The sequence below is a fragment of the Chanodichthys erythropterus genome, chromosome 3, assembly GCF_024489055.1.
Source record: "Chanodichthys erythropterus isolate Z2021 chromosome 3, ASM2448905v1, whole genome shotgun sequence".
Lineage (NCBI taxonomy): Eukaryota > Metazoa > Chordata > Actinopteri > Cypriniformes > Xenocyprididae > Chanodichthys > Chanodichthys erythropterus.
The window spans coordinates 43,874,161-43,898,317 of NC_090223.1; the positions used below are offsets into that span (position 1 = coordinate 43,874,161).

General features: G+C 36.8%; 1 protein-coding gene across 2 annotated transcripts in view; it reads right to left on the minus strand.

The window, feature by feature from the left end:
- ttyh3a (tweety family member 3a) overlaps positions 1-24,157 on the minus strand; it is a 64,762-nt gene that overhangs the window by 36,455 nt on the left and 4,150 nt on the right. For both annotated transcript variants that reach the window (XM_067382437.1, XM_067382438.1), the window contains exon 2: positions 8,730-8,899. In XM_067382437.1, coding sequence (XP_067238538.1) covers positions 8,730-8,899 — 170 coding nt within the window. The remainder of the gene's footprint in view (positions 1-8,729; positions 8,900-24,157) is intronic.

Sequence of the window (24,157 nt, forward strand, 5' to 3'; positions counted from 1 at the left end):
TGTTTTGACTTATGTACTGTTGGCATTTTTCTTTGAAATAAATGACTCCTTGTTTGATATTTTGCTATATAAAATGCAAAACTAATATATATTTTTTAAAGCAACATATACTTTGGCTACTATATACTATGTTACTGTTTCATTATCATAATATACCATGGTATTTAAATGATACTGGAAGGTACGTCAAAGAATATGGTATTACAATTGTAGAAATGTCAATAAAACTTGAAAATAAAAGCAAAAGTGGGCAGCAGTGAGGTTTATAAGGTCAGATACATTCAACCATACAAGAGACATCTCAAACAATAGTTATACTGAGAGATGGGAAGTGATTGTGGGCTTTAAGACAAGATGTGACCCGAGGACAGATCAATCAATGGTCCCACAGCTGAGGCTTTTGGTGGGTTGATATCACCGCAATGCTGTATTAACGAAAGCTCAGTCTGTTAGACGGTCTCTATTCTGAGCTTAAGTTCTCACGGGTCTATACAGACATACTGCAAACAAACAAAAATAAGCCACATGACTCATCGAAATCTATCCCAGGGCTCCCTGATGCTAAGAAGCAGACTTTAGTTGCATAACATATAGAATACGTAATGACCTGTGATTGTTGATCGATGTGAATGGGGTTAAGCGTTCCTTAGAGAATAACACTCCATTGACTGGGCAGATCACACAGAGCGATCTCATTACTCATGCTGGTGCACCCATCCCCCTAAAGCACAGCGTCCTAAATCAGTGGGGATTTGGCTAAGTGGAGTGTCACACACTGTTAAGACAAGACAGGTTTGGTCACTATGTGCCTGAAGAGTGAGTGTCCTTTGGTGTTCTTCCCTAAACAAAAGACTCATGTGCTGATTCATTTAATGAATAATTAAATGAATGGAATGGGTTTCCATGGCTAGGTTCATGCAAGCCTCACATCACCAAGTACAATACTTTTGTCCATATAGTGTATATAAATTGCTCTAAAAAAAAAAAAAAAAAAAAAAAAAAGGGATTTTCTCAATGAAAGAGACATGATCTGGATAGAACAGCTATAGTTTCAAATAGTTTACTGCAAAATGAACACTAGTCATATTTACTAAAATGTGCCAATATAAAAAAAATGAAGAAAAAAAAAAAAGTGCAATTTTCCAACAAAAAGTTGTGGTTGTTGTACAACAACAAAGTGAGTTTTTTTTTAAAGGTGCCCTTAATTCATAAATTGAATTTACCTTGGCATAGTTGAATAACAAGAGTTCAGTACATGGAAAAGACATACAGTGAGTCTCAAACATCATTGTTTCCTCCTCCTTATATAAATCTCATTTGTTTAAAAGACCTCAGAAGAACAGGCGAATCTCAACATAACACTGACTGTTACGTAACAGTCGGGGTGTACGCCCCCAATATTTGCATATGCCAGCCCATGTTCCCAACATTATGAAAGGGATTACACGTCTGGATGTGCACAACTGAATCATCAGACTAGGTAAGTAAGCAAGGACAATAGCGAAAAATGGCAGATTGAGCAATAACAACTGACATGATCCATGATAACATGATATTTTTAGTGATATTTGTAAATTGTCTTTCTTAAATGTTTTGGTGTGGAGCACCAGAATTAAAGGGCCACACACACCCTGAATCGGCTCATTTATAATGATGCCCCAAAATAGGCAGTTAAAAAAATATGAATAAAAAAAAAATCTATGGGGTATTTTGAGCTGAAACTTCACAGACACATTCAGGGGACAACTTAGACGTATAATACATCTTGTAAAAAAAAAGTTCTAGGGCACCTTTAAGGACAAAGAAACATTACACAGATCAATTTGCAGTTCTATTAGTTTGCATTACACTCAAATACTTTTTGGTTATCACTGTCAATCATCATATTTTCTGATTCAAAGCCGCATTTTAATATGTCTGTAACTGATCTATATTTAATTGATATAGATCAGTGGACTCACCAGTATGACGTCATCTAGCGACCCATTTTAGCTACTTTCAACTGAAAGCAATTGACAACACTGGCCCTACTGTCCAATATAATTTCAGCATTAGCAGAGACTGATTTACTTTCCTATGTAAGAAAAAATGGACATGAAAATATACCTAATGGAACTGAAATATACCCAAATAAACAGAATTGAAACATAACTGGAATCAAGAGCTTTTGAATCAGAATTGAATAAGGAGTTTGTATATTTTACAGTGTTGTAGAGCTGAACCAGACCCATCATATTGAAAGCATAAAAATGCTGGATGGACACAGCTTATATATTCCAGTCTCAGGCTTTTCAGAATTCCCAAATGAACTGCACACTAGCTGCTGTGATGCTATCAGAGCCTTTGAAGTGGCTTCAATGTCAAGTCATGAGCTGCTTAGCATAAACGCTATAAAGGTTTCAGAGTCTTGCTCTGGATTTCCATAATCTTTAGTTATGCAGCGCTACAGCTAAAATGTGCCTGAAGCTACAGATATCAGAAGTCCAAGCATGAAACTTAGGTGCTGTGTATCCGGAATGAGTCCTCCAGGCTGTTTCACACCAACTACATTCAAACCATCTGACAGAGGTGGGGAATGGGGATCAAACTTTAATCATTGAAAACAAAGCAATTTCTTGTCTTGACGTGCAAGCTTCCACTACATTAATTCTGATTGAACAGTGTGCATTTGAAGGGATTTCATCTGGACTAAATAATGCATGTGGTGCAACAGAACTCAAAATAGACGTCAAAGAAACACTCCTATGTAGGAGTAAATACCAACACAGACCCTAAATGTTACTCACAACAAACAGGAAACATTTAGAGTAGGTGTTAACCTACATTACTGATTGGACTGTAGATGAATCTACAAAAACATGACTTAAATTCTGCTGTTTACGATTACTCCTCTGTGTGCTCATGAATCATTGATGCAGGACAGAGGATTGCATGTCTTAACCACATTTTGTAAAACATTCTTGTTCTTTCTGGTTTCTATTTGAGCGCTCATGTGTTCCTTCAAATGCATCCACTGAGATTTCTTGTAAAGCTCTCAAAATATGTGCCTTCATCAGCAATTCTCAGGAGATTTCACCATATTTCGAAGAAAGACCAGAAAATGCACAACTCTACATTTCCTTTCAATAGAAACGGAATTAGCAGACATATTTAATACTACATCCCATGGCATAAGTTAGCCTTCAGATCGACAATGCAGATGGTAAACATTACAAGGGCTTCTTACTAAACAATCTGTTCTTATAGACTGTCTAGATCCACAGGGTCTACAGCAAAACTGTCCACTGGACAGACGCCATGAGCTCGTTTCCTCCTCATGCATAAGTGATAAGTAGTCTATGCAGAATCTGCACTTTTTCACATTTATGTGCTGATTGGGGAGGAATATCTGCATAGTTTAGCGGAATAAACTCAAATTTCGCTTGAAACTCATATACAAGAGGTGGGTTAGGAGATATGCACGTATGAATGACACACAAGAGATCTTTCAGTGGAATTATGATGGTGCCGTTATCATGCGGGTGCATTCATGTGAAATACCATTTCGATTATGTCACTGTTATACCCTTCCTTGTCTAGGGAAGAGGAGGGGGAACAGTTGTAAAATAAAAGTTAAGGAAACTAAATAAATTAAATGAATGGCACCCACCTCCCTACAGCTTCCTTAAATTTAAATGGAATTCATTTAATGGTTAGGTCTAGTTTTCTGTCATTAATTACTCGCTCTCATGTCATTCCAAACCCGTAAGACCTTCATTCATCTTCAGAACACAAATTAAGATATTTTTGATGAAATCGAGAGGTATATGACTCGTCCATAGACAACAATATAATCAACACTTTCAAGGCCCAGAAAAGTGCTAAAGACATTGTTAAAACACTTGACGTGACTGCAGTGGTTCAAACTAAAATTTATGAAGCGATAAGAATACTTTGTGCACAAAAACAAAAAAAATAATGACTTTATTCAACAATATCTTCTCTTCTGTGTCATTCTCATATGTTGTTTACGCCCAGCACTTCCAGGTTCTACGTCAGAACGGCGACTCATTATTGGCTGGCTCCTGCATCAGTATCACATGTATGCATCACATGATCAGCTTTGGCCAATGCTGAGCCGGCATTCGGATGCAAACACAGAAGCCTTCACTGTGCTTACTGCGTTAACTGCATAAGGACAGCGACAGGGAAGAGAAGAGATTGTTGAATAAAGTCATTATTTTTGTTTTGTTTTTGTGCACAAAATGTATTCTCATCAATAAAATTAAGGTTGAACCACTGCAGTCACGTCGACTGTTTTAACAATGTCTTTAGTCACTTTCTGGACCTTGAAAGTGTTGGTTAAATTGTGGTCTATGGACAAGTTACATACCTCTCAGATTTCATCAAAAATATCTTAATTTGTGTTCAGAAGATGAACGAAGGTCTTACGGCTGCGGAACGACATGAGGGGGAGTAATTAATGACAGAATTTTTGGGGGAACCAACCTTTTAAAACAAGAAAGAAACTTATGATTAAAATGAACATCCAATTAATAAGCAGTGCACCAAATCTCCCTTTCAATAGTCTTGAAACACAACTAAAATACCTTACACATGGCCACAAGAACAAATCAGAAGAGGGGGATAGGGCTGATTGGCATCAACTGTCGATACTACATTTTAGGAGAGCAGAAACAAAGTAGACAAACAAAACGGCATACACCTTTTTGAGTAAATACTCAACTTCAGATCTCATAACTTCATGCTTAGCAAGACTGACTCTATAAGGAAACTGTTTAATGGGCACGCTCTTGAACTACATCAATATCATGAACAAGAACATTAGTCTGACTCAGAACATCAGAAAATAAAGTAGGATATTCTCAGATCAGTTTACCAGTTCACTATGTTGGTGTTCAAGAAGACAGTTTAGTGTAGATCAGACAGTATGGCAGAGTTGCAAGCATCCGCACAAAAGCTTAGCATCACACGCAGTCAATCCATCGTCTTCAGGACGGTAAATGGTAGGAAGAACAGCAGAAATATCAGGTTAAACTCGAGTCAGTAGCCTTAAAAGTAACATTTCTTCCCATACTTGAAGTGTACCACTTAAAACAGAGAATGAAGCCAGTCTAAAGTATTACTGACTGCAGGCGCATATTATGAGAATATTAATATCACATTATGAGAAATCCTAAGTCATGTCCCTCGCAGGTGTGATGATTATTAATGGTGTTTGTGTTGAAAATGAGCTCATCTTCCTCCCAGTGGGGGAAAAAAATCAGCAGGGAGCCTGTGAAGACGACAGAGAAAGTGTTCTCTGTATTTCTACTTCCACACAGGACCAGATGTGCAGTGATAGACTTTCACAGAAGGCAAGATGCTTGCTCTACATGCACACTCACAGCAGTAAGCATGAGAGAGAAAAAGAGAAGAGTTTCAGAAACTGATATAGCAAGAGAACGTGTTGAATGTGCGACTGACTAACAGAGCGAGACATACTCTGTGTAAGAGCGAGTGTATGTGCGAGACTAGCTCTTCATGGTTGAAATAATTAGGCCCACATGAAATACTTATTCCCCCCTTCAAGAAACAAACAAAAAAAAACCAGACATAAAAAAAAAAAAAAAAAAAACTGAAAAGCAATGAACCAAAACAAAAAACACCAAACAAACTGAAAGAAAAAAAACAAAAAAAAAAAACACCAAAACTGAAAAAAAAAAAAAAAAAACCCACACCAAACAAGCCAAAAAAACAACAACAACTTTTTTTTAAATGTGCACTCATAAATCAATCCAAATAAGATAAGGATTTGTATTAGTATTAAGTAAGTATTAGGGCCCATTTTGCTTCCACGATGGCTTTGAAGAAGATATAGAGACAGCAACACTCCTTTGTGTGTTTTTGCCTTGTCTTTGAGCTCTTTATAACTTCCGAGCTGGGGGAAAAAAATAGACCATGTACCGAAGACAAGATTTACTCCTTGGTGTGTAACTCATAGTGACCATAAAGTTCTCACCTGTCATCTTGCCCGAAAGCTGAAGGAGAGAAACCCATAAAACCACACAGCAGGCCCTCTGTCATGCCGACACTATCACAGGCGGACTCCCTGAAGAGCGAGCGCATGTTAACATGGACAAAACATGAGGAGCGGTCATGAGATGCGAGGGGTTGTGGAGGAAAAGGGTGGTGGTCTTTTTTTGTGAGTCCCTGCTGATGGCTATAATGCCAGAACCCACAAGTTAGGTGCTGCTGGGAAAGACGCTGCCATAGCAACAGGCCGGATAATAGTCAAGCCTCAACTTTCCCACCAAATTCTTTTCATTCACATTTTCCGTCTATTTCACTTTCAAAGATCATCACAACAAAAGCCAGCATTGCTAATGCAATCTGTTTATGAGTCCTTCTCGTGGTTTGGATTCGCTCAGAGAAATGTCTTGACATCTTGAATTTTAATGGATTATAATGCACTTGAAAGAAAAAACCAACACTATGGTCGATTTAGAAGATGAAGTAAAATTAGAGTGAAGGACAGCAGAAACGCTCTTTGTGGTGGCATGCATTATAGCAACAGCCCCAGACAGAAGGTTGTATTTGAAGTAATGACTTTCTCTTGCACAAACCCACTTTATTCTGCAGCTCAGCACTTTGTCATCAGCGATACAATACACTAAGAATAGCCAATGAAACGGTCAATGCATCAACTCAGCAAATTTTCCCAACCAATCAATAGACATCCTGTGATTAATCCAAGCAATCCAACACTTGTGTGTGGAGGGACCCAAAGGGGATTCTCAAGGAGTCAAATGTGCATTTTTCTCAATTTGCATTAAAAATGCAATTACTCTTTCGGTGAGATCAAAATGACCACGACAAGATCATGAAGTCACCTACAAATCATTAAAATTAGGACATTGGTGTTGCAACAGAGACTTCAACAAAATTGTCTGAAAGCTGGAGAGAAAAAAAAAAATTAAAACATTAAAATTATAATAAATAATAATAACTATAATTCATAGGGATGCACTGATATTAAAATGTCCAATACTGAAAAAAATAAACAGATAAATGGCCAATATTAAAATTCGGTAACACTATTTTACAGTGCCCTTGTTTCACATTTTACATGCAGTTAGTATAGTAATAATAACAGTAAATTATGCATGCATGCAACTAAACCTAAACCAGACCCTATAGTAACATGTTGTTAACTGATATTACTCAGCACATAACTGTATAATTACACTGTAACAAGGGCAACTTAAAATGACGTGTAACCTAAAATTCTATACTAGTATTTTGCCTAAATAATTTAAAATAAAACATTGATTCTTATTAATTTTACAGGTAAATTATAAAGTCACAACATTATAATGTACAGAACGAAAAATGGATATTAATTTTGAGATTTACTCAATTACATTTAACTGTATTATTACAACAATTTTGACTTTGAATTTAGATTTTTTGGGGTAGCAGAAATTTCAATGCACCCCTACTGTTTATTGTTGGTAGCATATTCTGACTTTTTTGGTCTTTTTCAAACCCTGGGAACCACAGAAGTACAAAAGTGCTGTCATGGCAGAGAAACGGCCTGAAGAGAATCTTGCCAAGCAAGCTGGTTCAAGTTCAGCTACCTGAATAACACAACTATTGGCTCATGGCTATGTAGTTCACTTCCGACTAAAACGTTGATGCTATTAACCTGGCAAACTTTAGTAAATCCAGAGATTAGATCTTCTTCAAAAGTACTAACTATATCAAGCTTTTATCTGCTTCTTAACACAACTTCTTTACCAGATGTACTGAACAACAAAATCTGTCTGCCTTTACTCCCTTAAGTTGCATGAAGTCAGCCAATCAGATTTCAACTGCTGATTTCAGCCAGAACTAGTGTTGGCAAAAGTACCTACTTCAATACCAAGTCGATACTGAAATTTTAAAAATGTGATGCTTTGAGTGCTGTTGAGCGGATTTGTACACACTTCTGACTGGCCATTGTGTTGATGTGCTCAACATATATGTCAACAATGATGAATGCTTCAAAAACACGTGCGCTTGCACAGATACACACGGGAGCATTTAAAAGTAGGCGTCTGCTGATAGATGCCTGCTTTCAAATGCTCCCACTCTCAAAACGCTTTCAAAAACTTCCGTGTGATCATTGTAGCCAATCACAGACATACACGATGAACGTGAACAAAATGGCCAATCAGAGGTATTTACGAATTCGCTTAACAGAGCTCAAAACATCACATTTTTAAAATTTCAGTATTGACTTGGTATCGAAATCTGTACTTTTGACAACACTAGCCTGATACTGCCCATTTTTGTGTGCAATATGCATCAGACTATCTCCACAATTAGCATCGAAAGATATCATTCTGAATAATCGGATATCTATGGAGAAATTTAGTATTGGTGGGTGTACCCCTAAATTAAACCCACGCAGCCTGCAGCTAGCGGCGTCTGAGGTGTTAATACAGCTGCACAGCAGCCTAGGGAAAGCTCCAAATGAACTACAGAGATAAGACTTCCCTTCCAGAAATTAAACCCCGCAGCCCTTCAGATAATGCAACACTTCTTTTACACTCCAACAAGCAGAATGGGTTTTTACAGATGGGGAACATTTGATAAAAGCATCACACTGGAGACCAAACTACACGAGTAGAGACTACAAGTGTCATCTTCTGCCTGAATGAGATGCTGACAGAGAGGATATGAGGGGAAAATGCATTCAGACTCACCTGCAGACGAGGGTGGCGATGATGACGCACCAGGCGGTACAGCAGCAGTCTGCATTCGGCTGCTCGGAGCTCTTCTTACGGCGGCAACACAGCCAGCAGGAGTAGATGAGGAGGAACAGGAGGTCCAAAGCCAAGCAGGCCAGAGCAACACTGCCCAACAGCAGGATGGACTGCACAAGAGGTGAAGAGAAGACAGTGTTAAAGATGGGGCTGGATGATAAAATTGTGAACACATAATATACAAGACAAGAGCAATTCTTTACAAATGTCAACTGTTGAGTATGACTATGAACCTTCAATTTTGGAACATTAACCTGCATGCATACGCTAAGCTATGCGTACAGTTTGCATGATGCAAATTTCTTCAGCAGCATAGTATGTTTGTAGCCAGATTTTTCTAGCCATGTATAATCTGTACGCTCAGCTCATGCATGCACTTTGGATTTTCTTGGTGGTGACACTGGCCCGGGCTGTTGTTTCACAGTTAAATAAGAAACAGAAGAGATGGAACAACAACAACAAACTACTGGAGACACAAGAACAAAAGATGCCTGCGTTGACGAGAGCTTGTGTGAGGGGTTTAAAAGATACCCCGCAACTCTTGTTGAAACAAATACAAAGACATGTTTTCTGGCAAAACTTGGAGACAACGCAGGCACTGGACAAAGATGAAATGTTCTAGTATGTGTGTGTTGACTGCTTATTTTCACCCACACTATCTATACTTCGATTCACTATGTGTTCAGCTGTACAGTAAAGGGATAGTTCACCCGAAAATTAAAATGTTGTCATCATTTACTCACCCTCAAGTTGTTCCAAATCTGTATGATTTTCTTTCTTCTGCTGAACACAAAAAAAGATATTTTTGAAGGTAACCATTGACTTCCATAGTAGGAAAAACATACTATGGAAGTCAATGGTGTCATTACCAACATTCTTCAAAATATCTTTTGTGTTCAACAGAAGAAAGAAATTCATACAGGTTTGGAACAACTTGAGGGAGAGTAAATGGTGACAGAATTTCCATTTTTGGGTGAACTATCCCTTTAACTTAAGTATATAAACCTTGATCCAAATCCACTGTCAGCTATCTTTGGAGAACCATCTGAAATGTACTTTCTAGCATCACTGTAAAAGGTTCTGGCCTTAGCAAGATGTCTCCTTATTTTAAACAAACAAACAAACAAACAAACAAACAAACAAACAAACAAACAAACAAACAAACAAAAATCACTTACATGCTTGATAAAGACTTGATATGATGTGGCCTTCCTTTTTGGATAAAGTACTGGCTGACTCTACAAACAGTTAAGCTGAGCACCAGCTTTTCCCCACCAGCTTTTTTTATTTTATGTTTCTATTTATTTAATAATTTCTTTTACATTATGTATCTGTTTGTATGTATTATGTTGTTCTGATTTTTAATTTTTTTTTTTTATTATTGTTAGGTATTTTATTTTACTGTTTTATTGTATTATAAAGCAGCACAACAATTAAAATTATATTATTTTGTTAGTCAGGGTAATCATTTTGTGGAATTTGAACTTGTGATGAATGGGTTTGCTATTATTCTGTGTAGATAAATCCAATAAAGAAAAAAAAAACTGAAGTATACTTCAAATAATATTTAAAAGGTTAACAAAAAATTGTAACACATTTACATAACTGTTAAACATATCTATGGTTACATTATGCTTTATAAAACAAGAAATAATGAGAATGCAATCACTATTATACTGGTAACCTTAGTTTTCACAGATATAGAAACAATTCTACATCCAATTTTATAAAAATAAAGGAAAATGGTGTGCCTTGATTTTAGCTCAAATGTAAAAAACAAACAAACAAACAAAAAAACTCTTTGCTGCAACAAATAAATGTCCTAATTTGTTGAACCCATCCCAACAAGTTTGTGTTAGATTTCTTTACAGCTGTTCGTTTCATTTTCAGTTTTATGACTTTTTTGAGTAAGACAAATCACAGGCACCTTGAAAAATGTCCCTTTTTATTAACACTGAAAACAGTGTGTGGGCTGCTCTAAGCCGAGTCTCCCGCTGCAAATCACGTGACAAATAACCTGCAGGGGAAGTTTTGTGTATAATGAGGTCAGAGCTATTCTCGGTTAAGACACACACTTCACTCTGACAATCTTGTTGTGACAACCACACAGGGATTAAGCACTTCAAGATCATCCGCACTCAAATTCCTTAAAAACTGACCCAATTCTGGTCGCGCCTGATTACCGAGGGAATCGGTCAAACGGAGACACCCATGATGGGTTTGGCCTGGTATCCAATCAGTTAATCTGCACGGACTCACTGAACCCCTCTTCACATGTAAGCACTTCAAATCTCCCAAATCAAGAAGTTTCCATACAGCTTTCAACCTGTGCCAAGTTGTCCGTCAAGCTCACAGTGTGTGATCACAGGAGAGCTGGGAAAACCATTGTGTTGGTTCAAAAGGGTCCAGCGAGTCAGACTGGAAAAGCAAGCAAGTTTTAAAAGCACAGTCTGTAATGCTAAAAGGGCATCGTTGCTCAGTGCATTTACTTTAAAACACAAAGCCTGATTGTTCTTCTCAAGGTAATTCCTTGGGCTTATTAGACTCGGATGAGCCTGGTGAATTTTTGGGTCAGAGTGCACAGTTATATCAGACCGCCAACAGTTGTGTTAACACCAGACTGCCACAATGACACCTTCTGAGGAAGAACTAGTTGCTGGAACTTGAAGTTGTGGATTAAAAGGTTAGTTCACCCAAAAATGAAAATTCTGTCATCATTTACTCACCGTTATGTCGTTCTAAACCTGTAACTTTAATGAAATCTGAGCAACTACCACTTTGACACTTTAAAATAGGGCTGAATGATTTATTGCAATTTTATCACACGCGATTTGGCAAAGGCTGTGATTATTTTATGCGCAGCTTGTCAGAGCTGTACGGCGCTGTGATCAGTAGCAAATGCTTTTCCATCTGAAAGCCAGAGGGCGCTCTCATGCAGAAACTGCAAATATGCCCTGCTGCTGAAGTAGAACGTGGAATCTCAGCTGTAGCTGAATAAACAGAAGATTGAAACTAGTGATCGACCGATGTATCGGTTTACCGATATTTTTCCCGATATTTAAGCATTTTTCCATAATCGGGTATCGGTTTTGTAATATCGGATTCGCCGATTTACGGCACCATCTTGTGGCCGTTTTGAGACTTCCTCCGTCTGAGGAGATCAGTCAACAACAACTCAGTGCACAGGTAAAGTATATGTTCTACTTGGTTTGCTTTAATTAATCAACTTTATTTAACATAACAGACATGCACAAATGAGATCTGAGACATAAATTCCTGATATAGTTAATTTATGCAGCTTGTTTCTTAACAATTGAGACGAACTCATTGAGTCACGTAGTGTAATTCGTCATGTCCTGCCCCAATAAAGACTTTACATGAATTAAATAAAACAGACGTGAATGAGTGCATGTTGAAAATAAAAGCGCTGAATTTAATTCTCTATCTGTTGTATTTGCTCACCGTTAGTCTAGAAGAAAAAGTTCGTTCATATTGCTTAGCAACTGACGGATGATCAGGAGGCTTAAGCACGGCCACTGAATGAAACTTTTGACAAGATTATCTTGTTTAAACACCCTAGATTATATTATCATTTACTACATAATTATTTCGCTAACACACATATAAATATAGCCTACCACTTTGTGGAAATTAATTATTTATTATCTCCATGCGCGATCGCCAAAAGTCAGTAAAATGCCAACTGACAAGTGCTGTTTAACTTAATTAGATTATATAATCATTTGATTTACTACATAACCATTATTTAGTTAATACAAATCTAAATAAATGCAGCTCTGTGGAAATTATTTAGTACCTCAACACGCGATCGCGGTTGAGTAGCCCAATTTATAGTTTTGTGTAAATGCATAGAGAAGTTATAGCATTTTGTTACTTTCCTGACAATGTTATATATTCTAATATTATTCAGTAAAGTTTTTTTTTTGTATGCAAGGAGGGAGTGATTGTTATAAATAAAATGGTTTGTTCAGCTCATTTGTGTTGTAATAATTGTCAAAAACAGAAGTATAACAATATCGGTTCTGCATATCGGTTATCGGGTACATAAACATGCTAATAATCGGTATCAGTTATAAAAAAAAAATCAATATCGGTCGATCACTAATTGAAACATTTTGATTGATTAAACATGACTAATAAACACACGTGTAAGAAGCCACATCATCTCACAGAAGGATGCTCAACTGTCGTTATGAAGTGAGTTTGGAGTAAAAACAGGTTATTAAATGTTGTCTTTTGTTGGACAAAATGTTAATAAATGCTTCTCATGTCTGGAAAGATGTTTGAACCATTTTGCTTTTTCAAATGTACATTATAAGCGACTCAAACTGCGATGCTTTCAGATGGATTAGTATTCTGAGCCATAGTTCAATGAAAAGCCGCACATAAATACAATGAAAAAAATAATCGATTTCATAAACACACTGTGCCAAATCGTTTAAGTGCGATTTCAATGTTTTTTTTTTCCTAATCGTCTGATTAATCATGCAGCCCTACTTTAAAAAGTTTATGAAAAGATCGTAAAACTAATCCATATGAATTGAGTGGTGTAGTCCAAATTTTCTGAAGAGACTGGATTGTTTTCTATGATGAAAAGATTGAATTTAGGCTTTTAATCACATATAAACATTGATCAGCAAATATAAACAGAAGCTCAACCGAAACTGCTTGAAGAGTGAGAACAAACCTCTTGCAGAAGCTCAAACATGTTGTGTAACACACGAGAGTGAACTTTGTTGGTTCTCACACATCAAGCAAAAAGCTTCCGTTTATCACAACTGATGTGTGAGTTGATTAAAGTTAAGCGAATAAAAATGTCAGTTAAATCAAAATAAAAATTGGAATAAACCGTTCGATTCTTATGGATTAGTTTTACGATCTCTTTATGAACTTTTTAAAGCGTGAAAGTGGTAGTTATGTAGCCGTCTATGCAGGGACAGAAATCACTCAGATTGTATTAAAAAATATCTTCATGTGTGTTCCGAAGATGAACGAAAGTCTTACGGGTTTAGAATGACATTAAGCGGAGTATTTAATGACAGAATTTTCATTTTTGGGTGAACTAACCCTTTAACCATTGTGTCATTGAGTCTTGAAAATTAAGGAGTTCAAGAGTTTTGTCTGAGGCAACAAGTAAACAAGATATCTATAAATATAAAATTATTTCATTTTGTTTATGTCCGTGAAATAGCAGTATTTCGTACATTTGGGTGAAGGGATATTTTGAACACAAAGTTCACACACACTACCGTTGAAACATTTGGGGCCGAACATTTATTTTTATTTATTTATTTTTTTTAGAAAGAAAATTCAGCAAGTCTTCATTAAATTAACAGTTAAAGTGACAGTTCATAATGTTACAAAAATTCAGATTTTAAATAGACGCAGTATTGATGAGCATTAGATACTTATTCCTTCAGAAACCAACCCCAAAACTTTTGAATGGTAGTGTATTTTCTACTCATTTGTTTGCCTCTCATTTCTATGTACAGCTCCATGAATGAGCTACCACACTGCACACTGGTCTATTATTGAGGGATCATTAAACTCTGCTCCATCCGGACACTGGCTGGTCATTTTACATGTCAGTCATTTGGTCTTTTCCAGTTAAGTGGACTGTTTCCAGCCAGGATATGGTACAATGTGCACCAGACAGATAAATGTCTGCCTCACCATTAAATAAAAAAATATCACTATTATAGCAATTACAACACTTCACCAGTTAAAATTTGAGTTCGGATAATGCAACACAATAACAAGCTTTCAAAGCTCTTCTTTACTAGACATAAGCCATGGTAATTGGGTCACCTCAGTTAACACACCCTTCAGAGTAGTCAATCTGCCCTCAAAACCAAGGATCAGTCACGATGGTCGACCAGCTGATGGGTCTTTGGCCACTGCAGAAAGTTAAAAATATCTATACCCCTGTGTTTTGCATGGGTTTAAATTCAAGTCCTCTAGATTCAATTTGGATAACGCGTCTACTACTTCATTCCTGACTTACAGTAATGTGTGACAGAGAAACATGGGAAATTATTTCCAAAAAAACAGGCAAATGCTAAACCCTGATCTAATTTTAGAAGCACAATTAAGCCTTGTGCTGAATAGACTGTGAAAACCACTTGTCCACAAAACACAATGTCCACTATTCACAGTGGCACTTCAAGAAAAATGAATCTTTTGTGAGGCCCTCTGAATCTTTCACTGAGTAAGAGTTCAAAAACAGACAGTGATGGTTGTGCCGACTGGTAACAGACATGTGGACATCATGTTTATGATTATTTTTAAGCCAACAAATGAATAACCAAACAGACACGTATTTAGGATGAAGAACCAACCGAGACAACTTTACTGGTGACTATCTCTTAAGTAGCAGATGGCACACACACATCTTTCCTGGTCAAAATCACTAACCAACTAAATAGTTGTTTGATGATTAGTTGATTATCGTGATCCTTCACTAAATATGTAAACACAATCTGTCCAACTTGCGATCTGATCAGCTGAGACTCCCAAGCTGAAATTAATCAGTTCGACCATAACTACCAGCCATAGACTAATCACTCACTCACTCACTTTTGGTCAAGTCGGACTCAAACCCAAAACCAACCAACACAACAATAGGTAATATGAAGCAGGAACTCCTTTGAGACAAATGAGGTGTGAATTATGATGATGATGATGGGTGATATGACGACACAGGATGAGGAAATCTGTGACTTGGTGCCAACTACATCTGGGAGAATGGCCAGTAAGCACTTTTGATATGATTAATCAGTGCTTAAATACGCTCATTTACAAAGAATAACAGCTCTTGCCAAAACGGCATAGCTGACAACCCCCGACAATGTGTTTTGAGAACGTGATTAACAGCCTTTGCGCCCATGAGATCATCTCCGCGTACTGGCAGAATGCTGTGGCTTTATACAAACATACAAAGCCATTGAATAATCAGCACTAGTACTAGATGGTAGAAGAAACATGAGCTTTGGAGGTCAATTTACCATCTACTAAATTGGTTTCAAACAAGAAAACCAAGTTTTAAATAAGAAAAAAAGTAGCTCAAACAGTAGAGGATGGTAAAAATCGAGGTCATGGGTTTGATTCCCAGAGAAACTGATGTGTACATTGAATAAAATGCAAGTTGCTTTAAATAAATGCATCTGCCAAATGTAAATTTAATACAATCTACATGTTTTCCAGAGACTTCCTTGCCGGTTAGATATTTGAAACACGTTTTCCTGTGAGAACTTGCGCCAAGGAGGTCACTGCAATTACCAAGATTTCAATCCTGCCACGTTTCTCCTTTTGCTGCTAACAGGAAAAGACCCAGACTCAGCTTTTCTAAACAGACGGTAATCTTCAGGAGATTATCTTAATGGATCTCCTCTTTCCATATGCTGATTCAGGACACAACGCAGCTAAAAGACCCCGCTGAGCGATACCACTGCCCAAGAACAACAGCAGCATTTCAAACACAAGTTCACTGTGCTGAAATGTGCTCCTGGCTGTAGGCCATCCTCCTGATATTTGCAAAATATGCACCACCCTTTAGCTTGCCATGTTTCAGAGAAAATAATTGTTCACATGGAATCTCACTGTGCTCTACTAAGCAGAGACACTTTTTTTTCATATATTTATTTACTTTCACTTAGATTTACATTGTTAATAACTGTGGAAAGATAGTCTGTGAATAAAGTCCATCCATCTCTTCTCTAAGGGATACTATAAACACTCACTCACTGAGATGTGATTCAGAAAAATCCGGCTTTATCGAGTGACACTGAATCGTTTATCGACCTCATCTTCATTTCAGAGCAGTCTATGAAAGGGCTTGATTCTCCTATAGGAGACGGTGGATGTTGAATGAATGAATGAATGTGGCACAGCAGTCAAACACACACACAGTTTCATTCAGTCTGACAGAGACTGAAGCACAAGACCTTCTAAACAACCTACGATAGGAGTTTAGGATAGTTCAGCTCTAAGCTTTTGAGTGAATGTCACTTGTATTAAAGAAATGACACTGAAAAATGTCACAGCTGTCACAGGAAATTACACATTTTTATAAATATGTGTGGCTTCAAAAACAAAATAGAAGCTTAAGCTACAGGTTTGAAATATCATGTAGTTTCCAAAAAAAGCATCTTTGTGGGTGGTGTGGCACAAATGTGGGTAACAGAAACCATGCAATGTGCAAGATGTGTTGTGGTAACACTTTATTTTAAAGTGCCGTAGTTACATGTTACTACATGTACTTACTATAGTAATAACAGTAAATTATGCATAATTACAAGTAACTAAGCCTAAACCAAACCCTAACCCTAATTGTAACTCTGTAGTAAGTACATGTAGTTTATTAATAGTACTTTGTACTTATTTGAGTAATTACAATGCAACTACGGTACTGTAAAATAAAGTGTAACGTGTGTTTTGGTCTATCAGATCACAAGTGGACGATGCTAAACAGGGTGTAACCACTTTTGACCACTTCCAGAGTTAGTCGAAAATGCATTCGACCAGATTGCTTTGCTAGTGTAGACGCTCATGTGGTCGAATGCGTTCGAACAGCCAAAAAAAGACCGCCTACTCTCCACCTACTGACTTAATGCTTAAACATTATAGGAAGCACGCCAGCCAGATGGGATTTAAACTTTGTCGGCTAAAGACTCGAGTTTGGTTTGAAGGTGAAAAATGTACCAAGCACAATGTTCTCCCACCATTTTTGATTTCTAACACGCACTCACAGCGTTCGCTGTGGTCTTGCGGCTGTCAGAGCAGAAAGGAAAGCTGATGCTTTCAGTGTTTTTCTGTCGTCTCCGGGCGCGTTCATATGTAAATTGTGCGAGCTTATTTTGTCCATTAGATCTGAAAAATCCATGTACCACCCACAGACCCTCCCCTCAAAGAAATCAGGACAGAAGTGGTCGAAAGTGGACAAAAGAGACAGATTAAAACACCAGGTGTAAATGGCAATGTGTCTCCATCTTCTTGTAATTCGAACGACCAAAACGCATCTCAATACCAAGTGTAAACAGGGCCTAAAAGACTAAACTCATGACTTTATTCTATTTACAGCCCTAGTTGTAAATAGTAAGAAATAAAATAAAAATCTTATTTATATTTGAAAGGTTTTCATAACTAAATTTAACAAAGCTTAACATGCCTTAAAATTCAAGACAAAGTAAATGCACATTGAAATTATTTAGCTGCCATTTCAGGCAAACTAGCATCTCACAGACAGAGATATGTGCTCCTTCTGAAAAAGCAAAGCTGTCTAACTTAATTTTCAAGCAAATCTTTACACTCTAAAGGTAAAATCTTGTTGTGCTTAAACCCCAAAATGTACATTGATATCCCAAAGCATCACTTTCTATGATTTAATTTTCTTTGATTTAATTTTCCTTAGGGAGCAATAAACCTTCCACATTGTCATGGAAAAGAGTGAGGCTCTTTTCATTTGCTGTTGGAGCAGCAAGGGGCCAAATCTGGGTCAGAGATTTCTTTGGGAAACCAAGAGTAATCTGGGGAGGAGTCAGAGACACTTTCAGAAAGGATGTTAAAAGCATTTCAGCTTTTGAAGGCAGACTAGAGGCAATAAACCTTCCCACACACATGCACAGGAAGTCAGTGGTTAACACCTAACTGTAAATGTACACTGTAAAAGAAACAGCCAGGCAGATCAGCTTTGGAGTCAAACCAAAGCAGAGACATTAATATTTCAAATAGGATTGTGTTTACATCGTTCTATGAATGGCTTCCCTCAGAAATCCTTCATAACTAGCCAACCACGTGATGAATTTTGGCAGTAAGCCACAATGAGTGACAGCTTGTGTTTCCTGCGTGGACTGACGACAGGACGGCCTCGTCGTCAGTCTGTGTCACACCAAGCAAACACGCTGACAAAACAGATTAGCAGCATCCCTGCTCTCGCTTCCTGTGCGCACAATGACATCCCTGAGAATGACACACTAGAATGACTAAAATGATTCAACAAACACCAGTGCTACAATTATCAAAAATGGAAATGTTTCCAGTGCCCCCCCCCCAACAACATGAAGAGGCCAGTCACGAATTTCTTCAACCTCCCCCACCGCCAGCCTGGGGAGTGGGTGTGGGAACGCATGTAGGGGTTTTGTTTTTCAAATTTTCACTTGAAGCCGTGCTCAAACCCACATTCCCACTACAAGGCAAATGATCAACCATGATGTTTTTAATAAAATAGTGGTTAAAACTGTTGAAATAAAAACTGTGATTCTGTTAGTTTAAATCTGTTAGCTTGGAAGTCAAATTCAAGAGAACACTAGTTAACATTCACAAACTTTACAAATCTTTTTCTTCTGGCAAAATTGGCCAACAATATTAATGACTCTTCTGGCACACACATACAAAAGGTACAAAGGCTGTCACTGGAGTGGCACCCTTTAAAAAAGGTACACTTTAAGGAACAAATATGAACACTTTAGGTACTAATATGAACGCTTTACGGCAGATGTGTCCAATCCCACTCCTGAAAGGCCACTGTCCAGTAGAATTTGGCTTCAACCCCAATTAAACACTCTTGAAACAAGGTAATCAAGGTCTTCAGGATTACTAAAATCTTCCAGATGGGTATTTTGTCTGCCCTCCAGGACCAGGATTGGACACACCTACTTTACAGCATTAGTTCACTTCAGAATTAAAATTTCCTGATAATTTACTCACCCCCATGTCATCCAAGATGTTTATGTCTATCTCTCTTGATTTGAAAAGAAATTAAGTATTTTGAGGAAAACATTCCAGGATTTTTCTCCATATTGTGGTCTTCAACAGGGTTCAATGGGTTGAAGGTCCAAATTGCAATTTAAATGCAGCTTCAAAGGGCTCTACATGATCCCAGTTGAGGAATAAGGGTCTTATCTAGTGAAATGATCAGTCATTTTCTAAAAAATAAATAAATAAAATAAAATAAATACTTTTTAACCACAAATGCTCATCTTGCACTAGCTCTGCAATATGCCACATATTACGTAATCACGTTGGAAACGAGCTAGATAAGACCCTTATTCCTCATCTGGGAGGGATAAGACATAACATATTTCATTCTAGAAAGATTTTATTTGCCATAGAAATAAAATCTTTCTAGAATGAAATATGTTATGTCTCATCCCTCTAATTATAAATATAATCTCTTTCCAACTAAGAGGCAAATTATGGTTTGTTGGCGTGTCTTCAGTTGTGCAAACACTCATTCTTTATTTACTTTGCCATCCAACAATTCTTTTGAGAATGAATTGGCTAGAGTTTAAAATTGCAATGAAATGGAAGTAGTAACAGATATTTTCTTCCAAATTGTGAAATGGATTATTCAAAAAAGAAAATTAGGACGGGGAATTCTGTCCATTTGTTGTTAAATGAATGGAGGCAGATCTTAATGCGAGCTTGCAGTAGATTTTAAGAAAAGGGAAAGGGTTAAAATTGACATTTTAATAAAAACACAGGAATGAAACTGCATTTCAATTTCATCAAGTAAAGATCGGTTTGTTGAATCTGGTGCTTGAAGAACGTTTGTGAGGTTAAACTATCATGACACTCCCAATGCAACCCAATTTCTTACAGATCTGAGTAGAATCTGGGCGGATGACGCTAAACAAATTTCCAGTAGAATCTCTGAATAGAATCATGAATCTGATCATCGTACTTGCTAATATTCTGCCCTTAAGCTGCAAGTAAAAATGTTCAGAAAAACAGGCCTTGTTTATGGATTTAAAGCTTTACTTTTAAAGCTCCTATTGGTGTTGTTTGTTTCAATTCAAATACACTTAGACTCCAGCAAATCCACTTAGAAAGAACAGTCCAAGCTGTGAGCAAACACATGGTTTAGCATGGTTTGATGAAGAAATATATCACCTCTTTTGACAAGACAATATAAAATGACACCAAGTCTGTTTACTCTTAACTTGTTCACATACTCATTCCCAAATTCTGGATGGAAATTGTACACCATAAAGAGATTTCCCAACTAAATTTAGGCTTATCAACTTGTGGCAGACAACCCTGTGGCGGCACACTCAAGTTAGCTTTGCGTGCCCTCCTCATCCGCTGGCAGTTCTGTCCTCACCCAAACAAACCCAGAGCTCCAGTCTCATCCATCATTCCGCTGACTGGACCTCCCCTTCACAGCTTGGCTTTCATCCATGACAATTCGTGAGAAGCACTACTCAAACTCCCACAGCCCTGGCCTTTGTAAACATGCGAGACATGCTTTTCTCAATGCAATACCCACTGATGGCCAATGACAGTTGTTCGGGGATGGGAAAGGGTGAGGTTCAACTACACTGATTAAGTTCACTTGAGTTCACAAACGGAATGGTGGCCCCAAAACAAATATGGGAAATATATGAAAGATATTTTTAATTTTGCATTCAGTATTTTATTAATTTGTTTTATATCTATAATACTAATAATTTGATAACAGTAAAATGTAATTTTTAGCAAATTTCAGAATGAATATTAATTTTCATACTGTACATTATCATGTTGTGATGCCTAAATTCAGCTTTTAAAAATATTCATTTTATTTTTTTGAAAGAAAAAAAAAAATAGTATTGACATGAAATCAGCTACACTACCATTCAAATGTTTGGGGCCAGATGTTTATTTATTTAATTATTTGAAATAAATTAATGTTTTTATTTAGCAAGGGCAAATTAAATTGATCAAAAGTGATAGTAAAGACATTTATAATGTTACAATTATTAATATTATTAATTTATCTCGGTTTCAAAAAAAAAATATTAAGCAGTAACTGTTTTCAACACTGATAATCAATTTTTCTTGAGCATCAAATAATCATATTAAAATATTTTCTGAAGGATCATGTGACGTTAAAGACTGGAGTAATGATGCTCAAAATGAAATGCTTTGCATCACAGAAAGATTATTATATATATATATATATATATATATATATATATATATATATATATATATATATATATATATATATATATATATATATATCATTATTTATTGATATTACAATTTCACAATATTACCATTTTACTGTATTTATTGTATTGTAAATGCAGCCTTGTTAAGCATAAGAGACATCATTCCTTTTCTATAAAGGTTTATAAAATAAATTTTTAAAATGATTCAAAATTATTTATGACTAAGCAAGTGAATTGTTTACCCCAAAGGTTTTATTGCAGACACAGCCACAACTAATAAAAATACATATATTTGGCATATTTACACAGACCCACACCACTGTAAGAGCAGCAATGTAACTCCTGTGTTAAAGGTGCCTAAAACTCATTACCCAAACCATCTTCAGTAGATGCATTTATTGCATTAGCTTGCAACTTCACAGACCAACATTAACCTGTCATCTCACCCAGTGCTACAAGCCCAGCAGTTCGCAACAACTGAATATTTAGGCAGCAGCATCAATAAATAATGATTTTGTGCTAAAAGCGAGTCTGCCTTTGTTATTTTTAATAGAAACAGACCATCAAAAGTAAAAATACTGAGCTGAAATTAAAAGTAGGACAAAGTTCACATATGAGCGCATCAAAGAAACAACTAGGACATAAGGAGTGAGCTTAACCCCTAACTAGTGGCCAAACGAGATGACATCTCTAGTTAATTCCAATCCTGTGAACAAGCGCCATTCAATGGGCAGCAGGTGTCCTCTCTCTCTCTCTTCCTCTCCCCCATCCTCAGCTGTGCTGTCTGTTATCATTCACTGTGTGCTTTAACTCCAAGACAAATGTAACAGAACAGGCTGCTAGTACAAGCTGCTTGAGAGTCTTGTCAATTTTAAATATGTATGATTAAGGAAGTCAATAAATGAAGAAAATTAAGAATGAAAAATGAAGAATGCAGAATTACTTGGTGCTGCAAAAGGGCACTTGTCATAAATTATAAAATAAAATCTAGTGTCTAGAAGTCTAGTGTCTAGTGTCCCACCTTCCTCTTCATTTATGCAGATGTGCTTCTAGACAGCTCAAGTGTTATCTGTAATTCTATATGCACCTGATGTCAGTGGCATTCGACAGGAGGCGGACAGACCTCTTAGAACAACTGTAAAAACAGAAAATCTTTGCTTCATCTAAGTCTCTTGTGCTTAAGACTGCTCCTGCCATGCTGTTTTAAGACATTCTTCCAATCCTGTTGGCTCGGTGAAACATATTTTCAAACAGCTGACAGTCTATCCTGGGCTTTAGACCCAGAATAACTGAATTCTCTGACTTCACCTTTGCTCACATCTCAGCTGCTTTCTTCAGTGACTTAACATCTGTGACTGACTTTTCAGTAAGAAAAAAAAAAAAAAAAAAAGACAAGCATCAACTGAGCATTATATTGGCTATATTAGCTTGCAACTGCTGTCTCTAAATGAATCCACTCATTTTTGCCTTGATCCAGTTCCTCTACCATTCTAGCTAAAAAAAAGAGAGAAGTGATTCTCATCATCATGTGAACATATACACTGGCCCTAAGACTTGGACAGTGGGTACAAAAGTCACACTCATAAATTCCATTGCAATTCGTTAAGATATATATAAGATAAGATATATATAAATATAAAATATACAAACTAACTTCAATTTTTTTTTTTTTTTGCAATTACTTTTAACCAAACAGTGTCAAGGTGATTTTTAGAAGGTGCACAAAGTAATAAACTATGTTGACTATGCCTAAATAATGTAAAAATAGAATTATATTAAAATAGGAAACATTTGTAATATCTCACAATATTACAGTTATAACCTTATCTTTGATCGAATCAATGCAGCCTTGGTGAGCATAAGAGACTTCTTTCAAACACACACACACACAAAAAAAGTTGTACTAACCCCAAACGTTTCAACGGTATGCATCATGAAGTCAAAACTATGTTGACTATGACCAAATTATGTGTAGGTAAAACATAATCAGCTAAATTACTAACAGTACCCAATCAGTCATTACCACCCCAACAAATTATCACCTATATGACTCCATAATAGGGTTGTCAAACATGCCAGTACTACTACTACCAGTTGAATTGTTTAGGTGTTGATGGTACCAGCATTTCTAGTACTGATCTGATTTGGTTCCTCTGAAACGCATGTTTTTACAAGCGTTGAGCAATGTAGCCAAGCACAATCATATCTGTTGAGCTCGTGAACCCAACAGCCTCTCAGAGATGCTAGTCAGTAAATTGAAAACACATGGTTTTGTTTTGTTACTTTCATTATAACCAACAAAGTGTAAACACGATGTAAATAATATATTCGTTGTAGAATTAGAATCTTTTTTATTATTATAACAGTTTTCTCACAAGAATTCAGAGAGCTGAAACTTTAGAGGTTGACAGCCTT